At 32.6% G+C, this 15,563-nt stretch overlaps 1 protein-coding gene across 4 annotated transcripts in view; it reads right to left on the bottom strand.

The window, feature by feature from the left end:
- Window positions 1-15,563, bottom strand: part of DCDC1 (doublecortin domain containing 1) — a 486,403-nt gene that overhangs the window by 371,289 nt on the left and 99,551 nt on the right. For all 4 annotated transcript variants that reach the window (XM_053203333.1, XM_053203334.1, XM_053203331.1 and 1 more), the window contains one exon: window positions 11,561-11,727. In XM_053203333.1, the coding sequence (XP_053059308.1) occupies window positions 11,561-11,727 (167 nt within the window). The remainder of the gene's footprint in view (window positions 1-11,560; window positions 11,728-15,563) is intronic.

Below are 15,563 nucleotides of genomic sequence, written 5' to 3'. Positions count from 1 at the left end.
TAGAAATTATGTACCCTCACTTAGAAACCAACATTGTAAGTTGACATTTAAAATGTTTTATTGCTAGTGTAAAAACAGTTGCAAAGGATGTCTTTTCCAGCTGTTGACAAATATTGGCATTACTAAATAAAAATGTTAAATTTTTCTTTTAAATCTATCCAGTGAGATTAAATATCAGTACAATTTTATATCAACCATCATCCATTTTTTTTAAATCCATGGAAAAGCTTTGTGGGGACCTGGGTGCCTCAGTCAGCTGAGCATCCAACTCTTGATTTTGGCTCAGGTCATGATCCCAGGTAGGACTGAGCCCCACATCAGGTTCCATGCTGGATCCTGCTTAAGATTCTCTCTCTCTCTCCCTCTGCCCCTCTCCCCTGCTCACGCTTTCTCTCTCTCCCTCCCTCTCTCTCTCTGTCTCTCTCTCTCTAAAATAAAATAAAATAAAATAAAATAAAATAAAATAAAATAAAATAAAATAAAATAAATATATGGAAAAGCTCTTAATCATAAAGTTTACCTGTTCCTTTTTCTCCTCAACTTCATATTTCTATCCCATTTCTTCCTTAACACAAACACATAAACAACAAAGGAAAGGTTCAGAGCCCTACAAGAAGTTTATGGCACCAATATTTCAAAATGTCCCTTTGTTTGATGTGCTAGAGGTTTTTATACTCCAGGGTGAAGCACCATAGTAGATTCATGATGAGGGAGAAGTATGCTCTGCCTAAGGATAATAAAAGATGGGAAAGGAGAAGAGGCATATACCACATTTGCAGGGAGAATAATTGTAGTAAAAAGTACACATGGAGGGATGCCTAGGTGGCTCAGTTGATTAAGTGTCTGATCTTGATTTCAGCTCAAGTCATGATCTCAAGGTCATGGGATCAAGCCCAGTGTCGGGTTCTGCACTGATTAAGATTTTCTCTCTGCCCCTCTCCCCAGCTCGTGCCCTCTCTCTCTCTCTCTTTTTCAAAAAAAAAAAAAAGTACACATATAAGTTAAGAATTAGTCATCTATTCCTTAAAACTACTCTCCTTGCTCTTTGGGTATCTCCAGAGGAACAACTTCAGTTGACTTAACCTCCCCATTTCCCTAAAAACCTAGATGCCTTCCTGGAGGAAACACAGAAGGGCAGAAATTATGGGCATCTGAGCCTCGTTATCCACAAGGCTGCTACCTAAAAGAATGGTTAAAATTTTTTGCCTCAGTCAAATTTAGTTTTTACTTTTCTCTAGTACCATGAGTGACACCTTCTGTGAAAAGTCAAATCAAGTTTACACAAATTCTCAAAAAATACTTCTTTGCATATCCTGTACAGTGTGTGTATGAGTTTGCTTACTTGAAACATGTATCTCCTTTCTAGAGTAAACTCTAACATATGTTTTGCAAACTCAGTGACTTTCATTCCCTGTCCATAGTCTTCAACCACTCTAGGATCTTAGATGCTCCAATTCTGAGGATGAAGAAGGCCATTAGTCTCAGTCTTACATTCAAAATGGTCCATAATTAGCCATTTTCCTTACCTCCAAATAAAATTATACATACAATCAAAGAGATATAGTGACAGAATCATTTGAAAGAGACATTACAAAACTTTTGTCCCTTCACCAGATCATGCTCCCTATATGGGTTATGAATTAATATTTTTAGGGGTGCCTGGGTGGCTCAGTCTGTTAAGTGTCCAACTTTGGCTCAGGTCATGATCTCACAGTTCGTGGGTTCAGGCCCTACATTGGGCTCTGTGCTGACAGCTTGGAGCCTGGAGCTTGCTTCAGATTCTGTGTTTCCCTCTCTCTCTGCCCCTCCCCCAATCATACTCTCTCTCTCTCTCTCTCTCTCTCTCTCTCTCTCTCTCTCTCTCAATAAGTACACATTAAATTTTCTTTAACTTTATATATTTTATTATCATAAAAAATAGAACAATTATATTGTGTGGGGGGGGGGAGGAGTGTTGACAGAGTTAATCTTAAGTGTCATCATGTAAAATATACCCAATGGTTTTAATATCCTCTTTTGACATTTCTTCATTATTATACTCTGAACCTCAAAAAAAAAAAAAAGGGCCACTCTCAACCTATGGGAGATCTTATCTACACCCACTGCTCTTATTTCCTCAACATCACTTCTTTCTTTTTTTGTATCAAGTACAACTTGTTTGAAAATAAATCTTACACACTCCTAACTTCATACCATTGCCTATATTAATCTCTTTTTCAAGCCTTCCCATATTTCAGTTAATGAAGCATACCTTGCCTACTAACTGCAAACATGGAGCTCCAGTCCCATTATAGCTCTGCCTTGCTGTCTCAACTCATTTTGCACAAGTATTTCAATTGCCTATGTATAATATTAATAATTAAGGTATTACTTATATGTGGAATCAAAAAACAAACAAACAAACAAAGGTCAAACTCATAGAAACAGACAGTGTAAGAGTGGTTCCCAGGGACTGAAAGTGTGGAAAATAGGAAGATAGGAAGAAGTTGGTAAGAGGGTACAAACTTTCAGCTATAAGATGAATAATATCTAAGATATGACATGGTAACTATAGTTGATAACACTGCATTATATATCACTGAAATTTTGCTAGAAGAGTAGAACTTAAATATTCTCCTCAAAAAATATATATAAATATATGAGGTGATGTATGTGTTAATTAACTAGATGGTAGGAATCCTTTCACACTGTAAACATATATTAAATCACTATGATGTACACTTTAAATATCTTACAATTTTGTCAATTATACCTGAATGAAGCTGAAAAAAATAATAAAGATGATGATAGCTTACCATGTCTCAGGTGCTGTGATAAGAGTTTTATATACATTAACTACTTAGTCTTCATAACAACCCAATGAGGTCATTATTATTATCGTTGTTACTCTTATCATTATCTATAAATTGAGAGGACTGGATTCGATGGCCTCTAAAGCTCACTTCAACCTTAAAATGCTTTCATTCTATTTTTAATCTTTTTTATAAATTCCCATACAACATAGAATCTGTACCACATATTTTTAGTACTTGAGGACACACTAATAAGCATATCCTAAAAGTTTCATGTGCCTACGCTTTACCTCCAAAACAATGTAAGCTTCCCAAGGGCAAGGTATTGGACAGTTCTGCTGTATAATCAACCCTGGTTAATGAGCACATAAGGACTATTCAACATTTCATCATTTGAGTTTGTCTTCTTTGGCTGTCTAATTTTTTTTTTTTTTCATGGAGTAGGGAGATCTTTTCTCACCAAACAAGATTAGGTTAATTCAGTGACTGCCACAATCATAGTCCCTAAGGACACCACACCACATAGTTTATTTACAGGGATTTTGACACACATAGAAAGTCCTACATGTGTCCATCTGGTGGTTAGATGGCAAATAGGTTGTGGCCTATGTCAGGGTTTGTTTTTCTTTTCTTTTTTTTTTTTTCTTAACATAATTTATTTTGTTTTGTGAAGACCAGAGTACGTATCTACCCAACCCTGATTTAAACCCTGACCATATTAAAAGAGCCTTTTTTATTTTATTAGTCATTGAATATAAAATTCAATGTCAGAAGTATAATTAGGGTATCTAGACTGAATTTCTTTCTGCTAGAACAGCACTGTCCAATAGAATTTTCAGTGATGATGTGGCTATTGGCATTTGAAATGTGGATAGTGAGACTGAGGAACTAAATCATTTTATTTTATTTTTTAATTATAACTAATTTAAATTTAAAAACCTCATGAGATTTTAAGAGTGTATCAGGCAGTGCAGCTCTAGAAGATATAACTCACCTGTGGCTGGCCAAGACTAAAGACTAGGATCTTTTCAGTACTTTTATTTATGTTGTTATTCTCTTTTCTGAAACTTTGAATATTTACTTCCCAGTGACATAATAAGTGTTGATGAATAGTTTCTTGATGTATCCTTATCCATGTATATGATTTGCTTTATTTAGGAACTTGAAATATCTTAAAAATTTAGTAACAGTATCCTGATTATTTTTAGGAAATTATGTAAACTTGATTTTCTGATATAATTAATTTGAAAAACTTTGAAGACAGTGATAAATTAATGCTATACTCCTAGGCATCTTTGTTACATACATAAAATATGGGCAAATAATGAGTTATATTATTTAAAAATCAGTCATTTATTGCTTTAATTAACATGTATTCAAGCTAATGCTATTAACAACAACAAGTGAGAGGAAACCCATGATATGTCTCTTAATAAAATAAAGCAAGGCAACGATTTCCAAAACGTTTACTCTGCATCTTCTTCATCAATCAGTAGTTAATAATCAAAGATTTTTAACTAACAATCAGTGACAACACTGATCAATTTGAATAGAAAATAGAAAATGCTAGTCAATCCTCAAGACAGTTGGTTTTCCTCCCCCTAGGAATATGCCTTCAATACTGCTTTAGTTCTTCAGGGGGAAAAAAAATTCATATTCTTGTCCATTCACACAAACCTCTCGGTGAGCATTATTGTTTTGGGAGGAGGGGCAGCAGGCAGGGGGCCCAGGATGTTGACGGAACAGATAGGATGTCAGGTGAAGATAGAATGCTGTGCCCTCTCTAACCAGCTGAAGACTCGGCATGATTGTTTTCTTACAAATAATACCTGTGGGTGTTGAAACTGTTCAGGGAATCTATCAAACACACTCTTTCACTTTGCTGCTGTAACTCTATAAAATTTATTCTCATTTCAAAAGAGTCATAGGCAATAATACCTGTAGGTGGTTGAGTAATTTAAAGAAAATTTGTCAGGTCTACTTTCACTTACTTTACCAGAACAATTCTATACTTATTTGGAGGTTTTAAAATGCAACATTTTCTATTCAGTATGATTAAAAAATTTCAAAATAAGAGCCCCTTATCTAAAGAGTTGTCTTAAACTAAATATAAGTAAAGAAAATATAATATTAGGATGTTTTAGAATAAAACTTTGATCCAAAAAGGAAAATAAATTAATCCTGTTTTTCCATTTTTTATAATTATATAAATAATTCACACACAGATGTACGAGAACAGAAAATACCTGACCGGTGTGACATTAGGAAAAAATATATTACTTTTAATGCCAAATTATCATTCTCAGGAAATCATTCTCAGGAAAATCTGAAGGCTTAGGTCTATAAACTTATAAAAACTATCTACACAAATTGAAAAATATACAGATGGAAGAATAAAGGTAATAACCTTTCCAGATTAATTAACTTTCCTTGGTAAGTCATCAATATCCATATTAAGTTTACTTTATATTAAGTATCATAAAACACTTAAAGGTAGACTTTTAAAATTTTTGTATTATGCAACTGACATTTTTAGTCATAAGTTCAGAGGGAGAAAAGTTCAATAATGCTTAGTTTAAAAATGTATTTTCTGTATTAATTCATTTAAAAAACATTAAAAAGTTAATTAAACCTTTAATTAATCAAAAAAGTGATAACTAACACTTTTAAAAGTGTTTATTTAAAAGTGAAGATATATTTTCAATATCCAGATGGAACTTACTCTTCATTAAAATGTTTACAATCACATAAGCAGGAAAGTTTATCGTCATATACAAAATTACTTTAAAATATCATTTTTAAATAAGACCTCTTACTTGGTTCTTAATTTTTGAGGGAGTGTTTAATATTAATAAAAATAATATTTTGAATTGAAAGGTACCCAACTGAGATGCTAATAAAGCTCTCTGTTTCCATGTAACTGAATTATCAGGAAAAAAAAAAAAGGAAAAAATCTTTAAGTCTAATTTTTTTCCAAAGTGAGTTATTCAATAACTAGTTTTCATGGTAAAAAGTTCAAATTTGAGCCAAAGATACATATTTGATACTTGGTAGTATAATTCTAAGAGAATTAGAGAAAAATACAGATTAGAAAATTTTTCTCCTGACCTAAACAGCTTTATGACAAATCAAATGAAATGTTCCATGAAGATAAATGATGGAAAATAAACTATTTCAATATTGTTTCCTGTTTTATCTATCCCATCATGGTTTTTGTCCCTCTCTGTAATAATTACCTATGCACAAACTCTAGATGGCAATATTGCACTTACTGTACTTTCAAGAAAATTGTCACAGTCAGTCCCCACATATCCTCTTTATCAACATTTTATGTGCCACGGATCTATAGCCTCTTATTATAAGTGTAATGAAGCAGAAGTTATTGAAGCATTTTATTGATTGCTCAGATCACAAGTTTACTGCCATACTGAATTGGCACCTTACTCACTGAAGCAAACTGCTGACACCTTTTTTAAAAAGTGACAACTACATCTATTTCATGACCAGAAATCCATTTTCATCTCTATCAAGACAAGAATGCAATTTTCACTTCATTTAACTGATGTTAGGCCTGCTCAAAGCATGACACTTAGAAAAAGACACAAGTTTAAGGTTCTTAAAATACTTCAGGTAACTAGAATGCAGCTTGGTTTCAGGAAAAAAAAAAATCAACAATCATTCAAATCTACAAACAACCTAATATTCTATAAAATTACCTAGCAGAATCTTAGAAGTAGTTTTCAACCACTTGAAACTACTGCAACACAATTTTAATGTTTTTAATAGTAAGTTGTATTTATATATTATTGATTTTGCTCCAAGCTTTTGAAAGACATCAAGAAGTTCACAACTGAACTATTTTGGGTGTTGCCCCACTAAGGCTAAATCAAGGAAACAGCCCAATTTCTAGTGTATATATAGATGGGGATGCTGTTTAGAGCAAATGACTATAGTTAACAACACTATATTATATGCTAAAAGTTGTTAAGAGAGTAGATCTTGAATGTTCTCACCACAAAAAAGAAATGGTAATTATGTGAGATGACAGAGGTGTTAACTACCCCTACGATGGTAATCATTTCATTACATGTAAGTGTATCCAAACATCATGTTGTACACCTTAAACTTATACAAAGTTTTATGTCCATTGCATCTCAATTAAGCTGGGAAAAAAGTAGCTGGCATACCAATAATAAAGTATACATAAAGAATGAAATAGAAATAGTTACTCCTTCTGTCATGTTAAGACCAATAAATGACTTTGAGTGACCTAAGATACAAGATAGAAAAAGACAAACTTTCAACACCTCTTTTATGGGGAATTAAAATATTAACATTTCTTGGAAAATACTTTTTGCAATCAACAAATTCTGTCAGTACAAAATGTAATTCAAGTATATTTTGAACTCAATCTATTCTGAGTAGAATTATATTATTATTTCTTTGCTACCTAAGTATCAAACTGATTAAGAGCGTGGGTACAGTGGGCCAACATTAACTTAGGAAAGTTTTTAAACAAAATCTAGAGCTTTGGTAGAGGTTAGTTTAATGTAATAATAAAATACATTTCAGTGTTAAACTGCAAAACTAATATATGCTATAGTTGGATGGTCATTTCCTCATCTAATTACATGCCTGCAAAATAAAGTTATAGTACAATTCCAGTTTAGAAAGTGAAACCCAATCTCTGAAATAGAAATTCAGTGTCTGAGATTCTTATACCCAAGACATCAAATATAGAACATATAGAAATAGCATGTAACAGCATTCAAAAACTACCTTGTTTAATTAATAATTAAAAGGACCACATACAAAAAAAGCTTAAATCACTTAGGCAGAAAATTATAGTTTTCAATAAACTTCATTAAATAATGGTCTATTACAAACAGCCCAAGTACATATTTCCAAATGAAAATTATAGAAATAAAACATTTCCTTTAGCTTCAGACATAAATAGAAATTGTCAGGTTTTTTTTTTCAAGTTTAGAAAATGCTTGAAGAGTTTAAGAAATATTTGGGTGTATTTTCGTTATTTATTGTTTTTAAGTAATCAACAAACAAAAATTTAATTTCAAAGTTGATCATTTCTTTCCAAAATATGGAAAATGAGAAGTAAAATTCAAAAAAACCCTTCAAATTTTTTCATATCTTAAATTCCACAAAGACTATGATTTTCTTCATAATTAAGATGGTGATTGCTAAGATATCATAGTTAGATACTCATTTCCTTTGTTTCTGTCTGAATTTTAAAAATGACTATGCAATCTATAACAACTGTTAAGCTATACTGTGAACCACTCTAAATGATTAAAGCTGGATATTTATGAACTCTTTTTGAAACTATTTTAAGAGTGCAATGCATTCATTATTTAAAAGTATCTGGGAATTTTGTTGGTTGGGGAAAAATTCAAAGAAGTATCAAAATTAAGACGACATTTCCAGTAATGAATGTTTCCCAAAGATCATGTTTGTACTTAAAATCAGTCATTCCAAATCATTATTTATATAGCTTCCTGGCACAGCTCCATGGACTTTCATGCATCTCTACAGTGTTTCTGAACAGACTGACATATATTTTGTTTACTGACAGCAACTAAAAGCTCTACGTAGGATCATAAATAAAGAAGATCATGTTTAAAAATCACTAATATCATTTTAAAAGGTAGTGCAGGCTTGTGTTTTGGCCTCTGTTTAGCTGTGTTAGGCCTATGAATGACAGCTTCCCTGCTTGAAGCACACAGAAAGCACAGCCTTCCTCATTCACTGACAGGACTGTGGCCTTTTCACACGTTCCTTCCACAGCAGTGTTTGTCCCCAAACACTGGAACTCGACACAATGGCATTCCTCCTTCAACACCCCCACCAACAGCACCACTACTTAACAAGAATGCTAATGAGATGAACGGGCCCTGTCGCTGAAAGTGTTAACTGCATTTCATAGGAATGCATTTATGCTACTTCAAAGATTACCAATTAAATAGATTCTGCTTAGGCTCTGAGCAATTTCTAAGATGTTTCCACTTTTAAGGAAATGAATGTGATAAATGTAAGACAAAGTGACTTTATGCTGTCCTATATATAATATCTCATTTTATATACATGAATCAGTATAGACTTAAGACCACACTAATGTAGTGGGCTTAATTCAGTTGCATGCTATAATAGCCAAGTTAAAGTTAAAAACTGAAAAATGAATATGTTTATAAACATAAAACCAGTAGTTCTGACTTTCCTTTTAAAGCTTTATGATCACAGTTTATTTGAAAGAAATTTCCTTTGGGAATCCCAAAGCATCCAATTTAAAGTTTGTAATCTTTTGATAGAATCTCAGTAAAACAATATTACTGTTTTTATATATGATCTCAGAAGTGAAATGAATAGAAATGATATCGAGAGTTCATATAATTCTGCAAGTTTAGGTTTGTTAAAAACAAATAAGAATCATCATCCATTTCCATTTTACCTAATGATTCCTCAACACAATCTTATATAAAAGTAAATAGAAAAGGCTATTCCTAAGGTCAAATGAAGTAAATGCAGTTCAAATAAAGTTCATCAATGCTAAGAAGGATATCTGCTAAGAAGTCCTACTCACAAATAAAGCAACTGCCAGGCTTAACACTTAGACACTGATGACCTGATAATGGTACCACTACAGTGACTTTTCTAAACACTGCAAATAATTTTAAATTAAATCATATTATTACAATACAAAAGAAAAGAGGCTCAAGAATACATACAATTGGGCATATCTAAAATAAATAAAAATTTGCATGGAAATGCATAATAATTAATTTTCTATTTCCTTTTCTTCACTTTTATATCTTAAAATAAAACCTAGACAAGTATCATATTAAAACTGTTGAATGCAAAGCTTTAAGCTATTACAACTTAGCAAAAGTAAAAGGTTTAGTTAGGAAGGGCAAAGAGCCTAGGTTCTTGAAATATGTCCAAATTTGGCATAATGTTGATGATATAGACAACCTCAGAGATGCTAAGCATGTTAATTATTGTTCATATTTTGTTCAAAATGTATTTTTCATCAATTTTGAGTCATAAAGAAATCTTTAATATCAAAGCAGCAAGCAATTCTTAAAACATTTTCTTTTTTCACAATACACAGAACTCCTTTCACTCTAGTACAACTGTATATACTTATTTCAATTTTAGATGTTTAGGATAATGGAAAAAAAAACAAGTTGTTAACTATTTTCTGAGCAGTTTCTTATCTCTAACATCCTCACTTTTAATAAAACTTAGAAAATGATTTACGTTTTTTTAAGATTTGATTTAAACAGTGCTTTTCTTGCACTAGGGTATGGTCTCATTTTTTTTTAACATCGAATAATTTTAAACTAATAGGTGGAATCAAATCACTTAATACCAAATAAATGATTATAATTAAACTGGTCATAATCCATTTTATAATATAATTGTATCTTAAAGGTTAAATAATATTTCAGTTTAAATAATTGAATCAAAAATACAACAAAACATATTTCTACCAGTTTTTATATATGATACTGGTTTGATAAAGAATACTTTTTAAAAGTTTGGATTTTTATTTTTCATATTTATTATCATAAACAGCCTTAACTATGATAATTATTAATCCCATTTCTTGATCCACTGAAATTAACTAACTAAGCAAACAATCACATTTTGAGAATAAAAGTTTCTCATGGGAAGAGATTTCTTGCTAGTTCTGGATACCTTAGTTCAAGAGTTTCTTCTAGCCAATACAAGTTGAACTTTTCCAAACCAGACAGCAGGAGGTGCTGTGTGAACACTGAGACCGAATGGCATTCTTACCTCCCATCCCCCAGCACACACACAATAATAGCAGAATGCTTTCAAAATATTCATTTTTCAGTGGCCTGTGGCCTGAGATAATGAGCCCAGTTCTAAAATGGAACCTTATAGTTAGAAATGGAAAACCTAGACTTTATTTAACATGGTAAAATGTATGCTTAACTTCTTAAGACCAAGTACAGAGAGGATTCTAAAAATGTGGTAACTCCATTTTTATTTTATAAATGGCCATCGTCATTCTGCTTTGCAATGTGAATTCTACTTTAGGATAAATCAAAGTCCCTATAAGTAGTTATAAAAAAAAATCAGTCTTTACACACACACACACACACACACACACACACACACACACACAGAGTTATAGGATGGGATACTTAGAAATTAAAGGACAAAACCAATTTTAAACTGATTCAGATATATTAGTTCTATTTCTTTACTTTATAAACATACAGGTTAAATAAGCATAAACGAAGTGAGTTAGTCCTGACAAGAAATTAATTCACAATTTCATTTCGCAGAATGTGATTGGTTTACATTTTAGCCCAACTTCTACAACAGCAATTCTGATTTCATACTGAAAAAAAAAAGAAAAGAAAAGAAAAAAGAAAGCTGAACATTAAAACCTTCAACTGCTTTAGGAGCTATTCATTTTCTTGCTTAAAGTAACTGTCTATAGAAATTCCACATAAGGAGTTGCCTTCGCTTTGCACAGTATGCAGCAAGAAAAGATGAGACATATGACATCCCATACCAAAAGACAGATACAATTAGCCCCATTATTGTTGGCTTTGAGATTACAGAAGAAGCATTTTGGCTCCCTAACGGGCACTGAGTTCACAAAATACACGTCACGTTTTTTTTTTTTTTTTAATGACACAATGCCAATCATTGCTTCTATACAACCAAGTACATTTTAAAACACAGAATAAAGCAAGTTTTAAAGAGGGGTGACTCACCTGTTTATAATATTTTTTTGCAGACTTTAGTCGTTGGTACAAGGCCAAAAGAACTCCTTGGATGTACATCTTAGCTCCTGAGGGGCTGAAACCTTCTCCCTTAGAGACCCAAACTGGTCCCCGCAAAGGTGTGATGGAATTTTGCAGGCATTTTTCAAGCAGAGGTACTATGCAAGAAAATAAGGGAAAATAAATTCTTTTGACCCAACTGAAATGCACTGTCTGGAACATAGCCCCAGTACCAGAACTAACTCTTAACATCTATTATTTATATCTGACCTGGGTTAAGTCTTACAGAGGCAATTCCTGCATTACTAGTGGCCACCATGAAGGATGTATTTATATTGAGACACCCCCCCATGCAAGACTCATAAGCTTTGTGAGCACACCTGAATAGTCCTGAAGTGTGCCTAACTAGCTGCACAGAGTGTCATGGTGTGCACTGATTGCCTTATCTTCTCATTTATCACAGATGAGTTGGAACCAACCTTGCTGAAATCTACTCGCATTGTCCTGATAAAATTGTAAGATCCATGTTGTTTCTGTATATAGCTTCCCATAGAGGAGTCTATATACCTAAAACATCACATCTGGAAATTATTCATAAAATATAATCCACACCTTCATAAGCCATGCTATTCAAGTCTTTTCACTGCCATTGATTAAATAACCCATAAAAACAGGGTGGCAAGGCTGTTTAAAAATAAAGGGGAGCATCTTAAGCAAGCATTTTATCATACCTTTTTGTTTTTAAGTTTCTGGCATATAAGCTAGTCAACGATTTAGGAATGCTATTCCAGCAAGCGTTTTGTAAACAGAGAGAAGATATTTACTTGTTGGCCTGTATTGCAACATCTATACTGGACTTGACAGACATGTTTATACACTTTTTCACACGATTAGCTTATAAAGTCTTTCTGGTGTAAAATAGTCAAATAACATGGCAGCTAGCTAACATTTTTCAAGATTTAATTTCCCTCTGAAATGCCAGAAATAAAGAAATAAAAAAAATCTTACACCCATTTGGGAACCCAGAAAAATGAAAGGATATCATTTTTTAACTTGGTCTTAAGTATACACATGTGACATAGTATAAACATACAAAATAACTATATGGCTTGGCTACCTTATTCTGATACATATTTCTACTAGAAAAGAAATTAAATAGATCACCAGCAAAGAAAATAGCTCCTAGCTCCGTGCCATTGGTTATGTTATATGTGGCATATTTTATGCAGAGAGGCCTAGCGTAGCAATCTGGAAATTGAATTACAATTAGGTTCAGCTGAGCTGCTGAGCCGCTGAGTTATGCAAATGGCCTTTGCTACTGGTATTCTGCTGAATTTTGCTCTTAGTAAAAAAGTTATGCATTTTATGGCACTAAGTTCTGCAAATCTCAACCATAGCACAATTTAAATTTTTCTAATGTATTCAACACTAAGGAGAAGGTTGGAAATAGAACTTAAGCTTTTCTAAAACTACTATAAAGTTAAAAGAAAATTATGAGCCAGTGACTATTTAGACATCTTTAGATGTGTGCATGAAATTCACTCACCCAGCCTCAGAAATTAATTCCTAAAATTCACATATCAAAACCATGTTTATCCCCCCGGAGCAACTGTTTTTCTCTGTAAGTGTTGTCGTAACAAATACCTCAAACTTTTACAAAATATAAGATCATATAAACTATGAAGTAATGAAAAATAAAAAATAAACGTATATCAGAATTGCAACCCTTCAATCTTTAAGAAAAATTCACAATATAAATCAATCTTGATTATAATTTTTCCTAAAGAAAACTAGTTTAAGAATGATCAGTGCTTTCAGTTAACTGCATTCATACATCATTATGTATTGAGTTTTAATTTGTAAACTTTTAATTTGGTACACTTATTGAACATACCACAGTTTTTGAATATGGAAAGGCATTACATAAATAGCTATTAAGTTGAAATAATTTAAAGCAAACTGAGAAGTAGGTAATAAACTTGAATGATCTACATCCTGGATTTAATCTTGAATTTAAACCTGAGAACATGTTATCAGATACTCTAGTCCTATAGTTTTATTCATCCATGCTTGCCACAAAGTAACTTTCAAATTCTTTAAGTCAGCCCAAGGGATTCCAAAGTATAATTTCATAGATCTTCTAATACAAACTCTACTTTTTGCAGGTTTGTGCCCTCTTAAATAAAAATTTAAGAAAAAAAAGGTAAAGTTTAGGGAAAAAAAATTATACCAAAATGCAAGCAGTGTCAGAATTGATATAGGATAGAAAATAGCTCCCATGCTCCACATGATTTATGTAATTAGGAATACTATGGAAACCAGAAATAGCAAAGCAAAGAAAGCAGTATTCACAAGCAGGTTTTATAAGAGACTTCAGAATCTGCTCTGAACTTGTTGAATAATCTGTTCAGTATTCCAGAATCTCCCTGCTGGAGGCAGGGTCCTCATTATAACCACAAGAGTGCTAATAAAGGTTAGCCTCTGAACTAGGGATTAGAAGGCTCTTTTCTTTTTGGAAGCTGCAAACTAGTAACTTTGATGATCTTCTTGAAAAGGAAGACAAAGCACACTCCAAGAACAAACAATGTTTCCACTAACTAGGAAGGTACAGAAAACATAAGAAAATGATACGCCCTAAGTACTGAGAAAGGAAGTATAAATATAAGCCTAATCTATTTAAAAAATTAAATTTATTAATCAGTTAGAATACTTCCCATATAAAAGGAGACTTGACCTAAAATGATAGTTTTGAAATATAGTAGAAAATTTGATTAAAAATAAGTCAGTTGGCTTTTCACCCCCAACCATAGATTTTTTTTAACGTGTGAATTATTTTTTAAGGATTTTGGTGGATATTCTTAATATTCTATACCAAAGACAACTCATAAGTGTTCTTAACCAATGGTTTTCTTTTATGTAGAGTTCTTTTTCACTCAGTTTCTGAAGCAAAGTGCATTCTATTAAAGAAGACTATTGCATAAAGATGTGGTGCAAAAAACAAAGGCAATTATTTAGAGAGGACAATAGACACTTTTCAACCTTGGAAAGAGCATAAACCTAGATGTTGCTATGAGCTAACAAGGCCCATGAGAGATACTCAATGAAAAAATAAGTCTCTCCCAGTGAATGAACTCCAAGGTATTATTTTGTGCATAAACCACGAGTTTCTCCTTCAAACTACTACTCATAAATATTGCCTCAGAAAGGTTACCTGGCTGCTATCTTCCTATATTCCTTTAATATTTCTGTGTAGAGCTACACACAGCATTTTGTCTTAGGTTTGAGGCCTTAATTACAGGTGTTCTACCTATTTGCTCCTATTTACATAGTTGCAACAAGAGTTTCGCTTTCCTGTATCTCAGTATTTTCATTAAATAGGGCCTCAACACTTTTATTAGATAAGTGGTTTGGAAATTAATCATTCATTAAATTTGTCAATAAGCATAGATCAGTCAAATGTGATCATTCCATTGGGATCATTACCACCACTGCAGAGGTGCAGTTATGAGGTTGATAGCTTTTTATCCATTTTGTTTATTCTCAAGTTATGACTGCAGGGAAAACTGAGATGAATCCAACAGTCTCATTGTGTTTGGAGTTAAGATTGAGGATGCTAAGTAAATAGGCCATGTGACCAAAAGAAGTAACTTCATTGGGTAGAGTTAATATTGAGCATCACGGGTAAATCGATCATATGATTAAACATAGTAGCTATTTTAATTTCATATCTAACAATTGATACTTTTCTTACTCACGCCATTCCACTTCCCTTGCATTTCTTCCTCCTTTTTTCCACTTGTTAATATATTCTTGTCCTTCAAGGTTCATATCAAATGTTACCTTCTTTGGCAAAACATCCCATGTTATTTAGGCAGAATTAACTGCTCCCTCCTCTATGTTTCCCAGAGCATTGTTTATAATTTTATTTTCCACTGACTGATTTGAATTAATCCTTATCTTCTCCACTCCCACTCCCATCCTCCGGTATATCACA

This window comes from Acinonyx jubatus, chromosome D1 (assembly GCF_027475565.1).
Source record: "Acinonyx jubatus isolate Ajub_Pintada_27869175 chromosome D1, VMU_Ajub_asm_v1.0, whole genome shotgun sequence".
Taxonomy (NCBI): Eukaryota; Metazoa; Chordata; class Mammalia; order Carnivora; family Felidae; genus Acinonyx; species Acinonyx jubatus.
The sequence above is the reverse complement of the archived record's forward strand: the minus strand, read 5'-3'. Positions and strand labels throughout refer to the sequence as shown.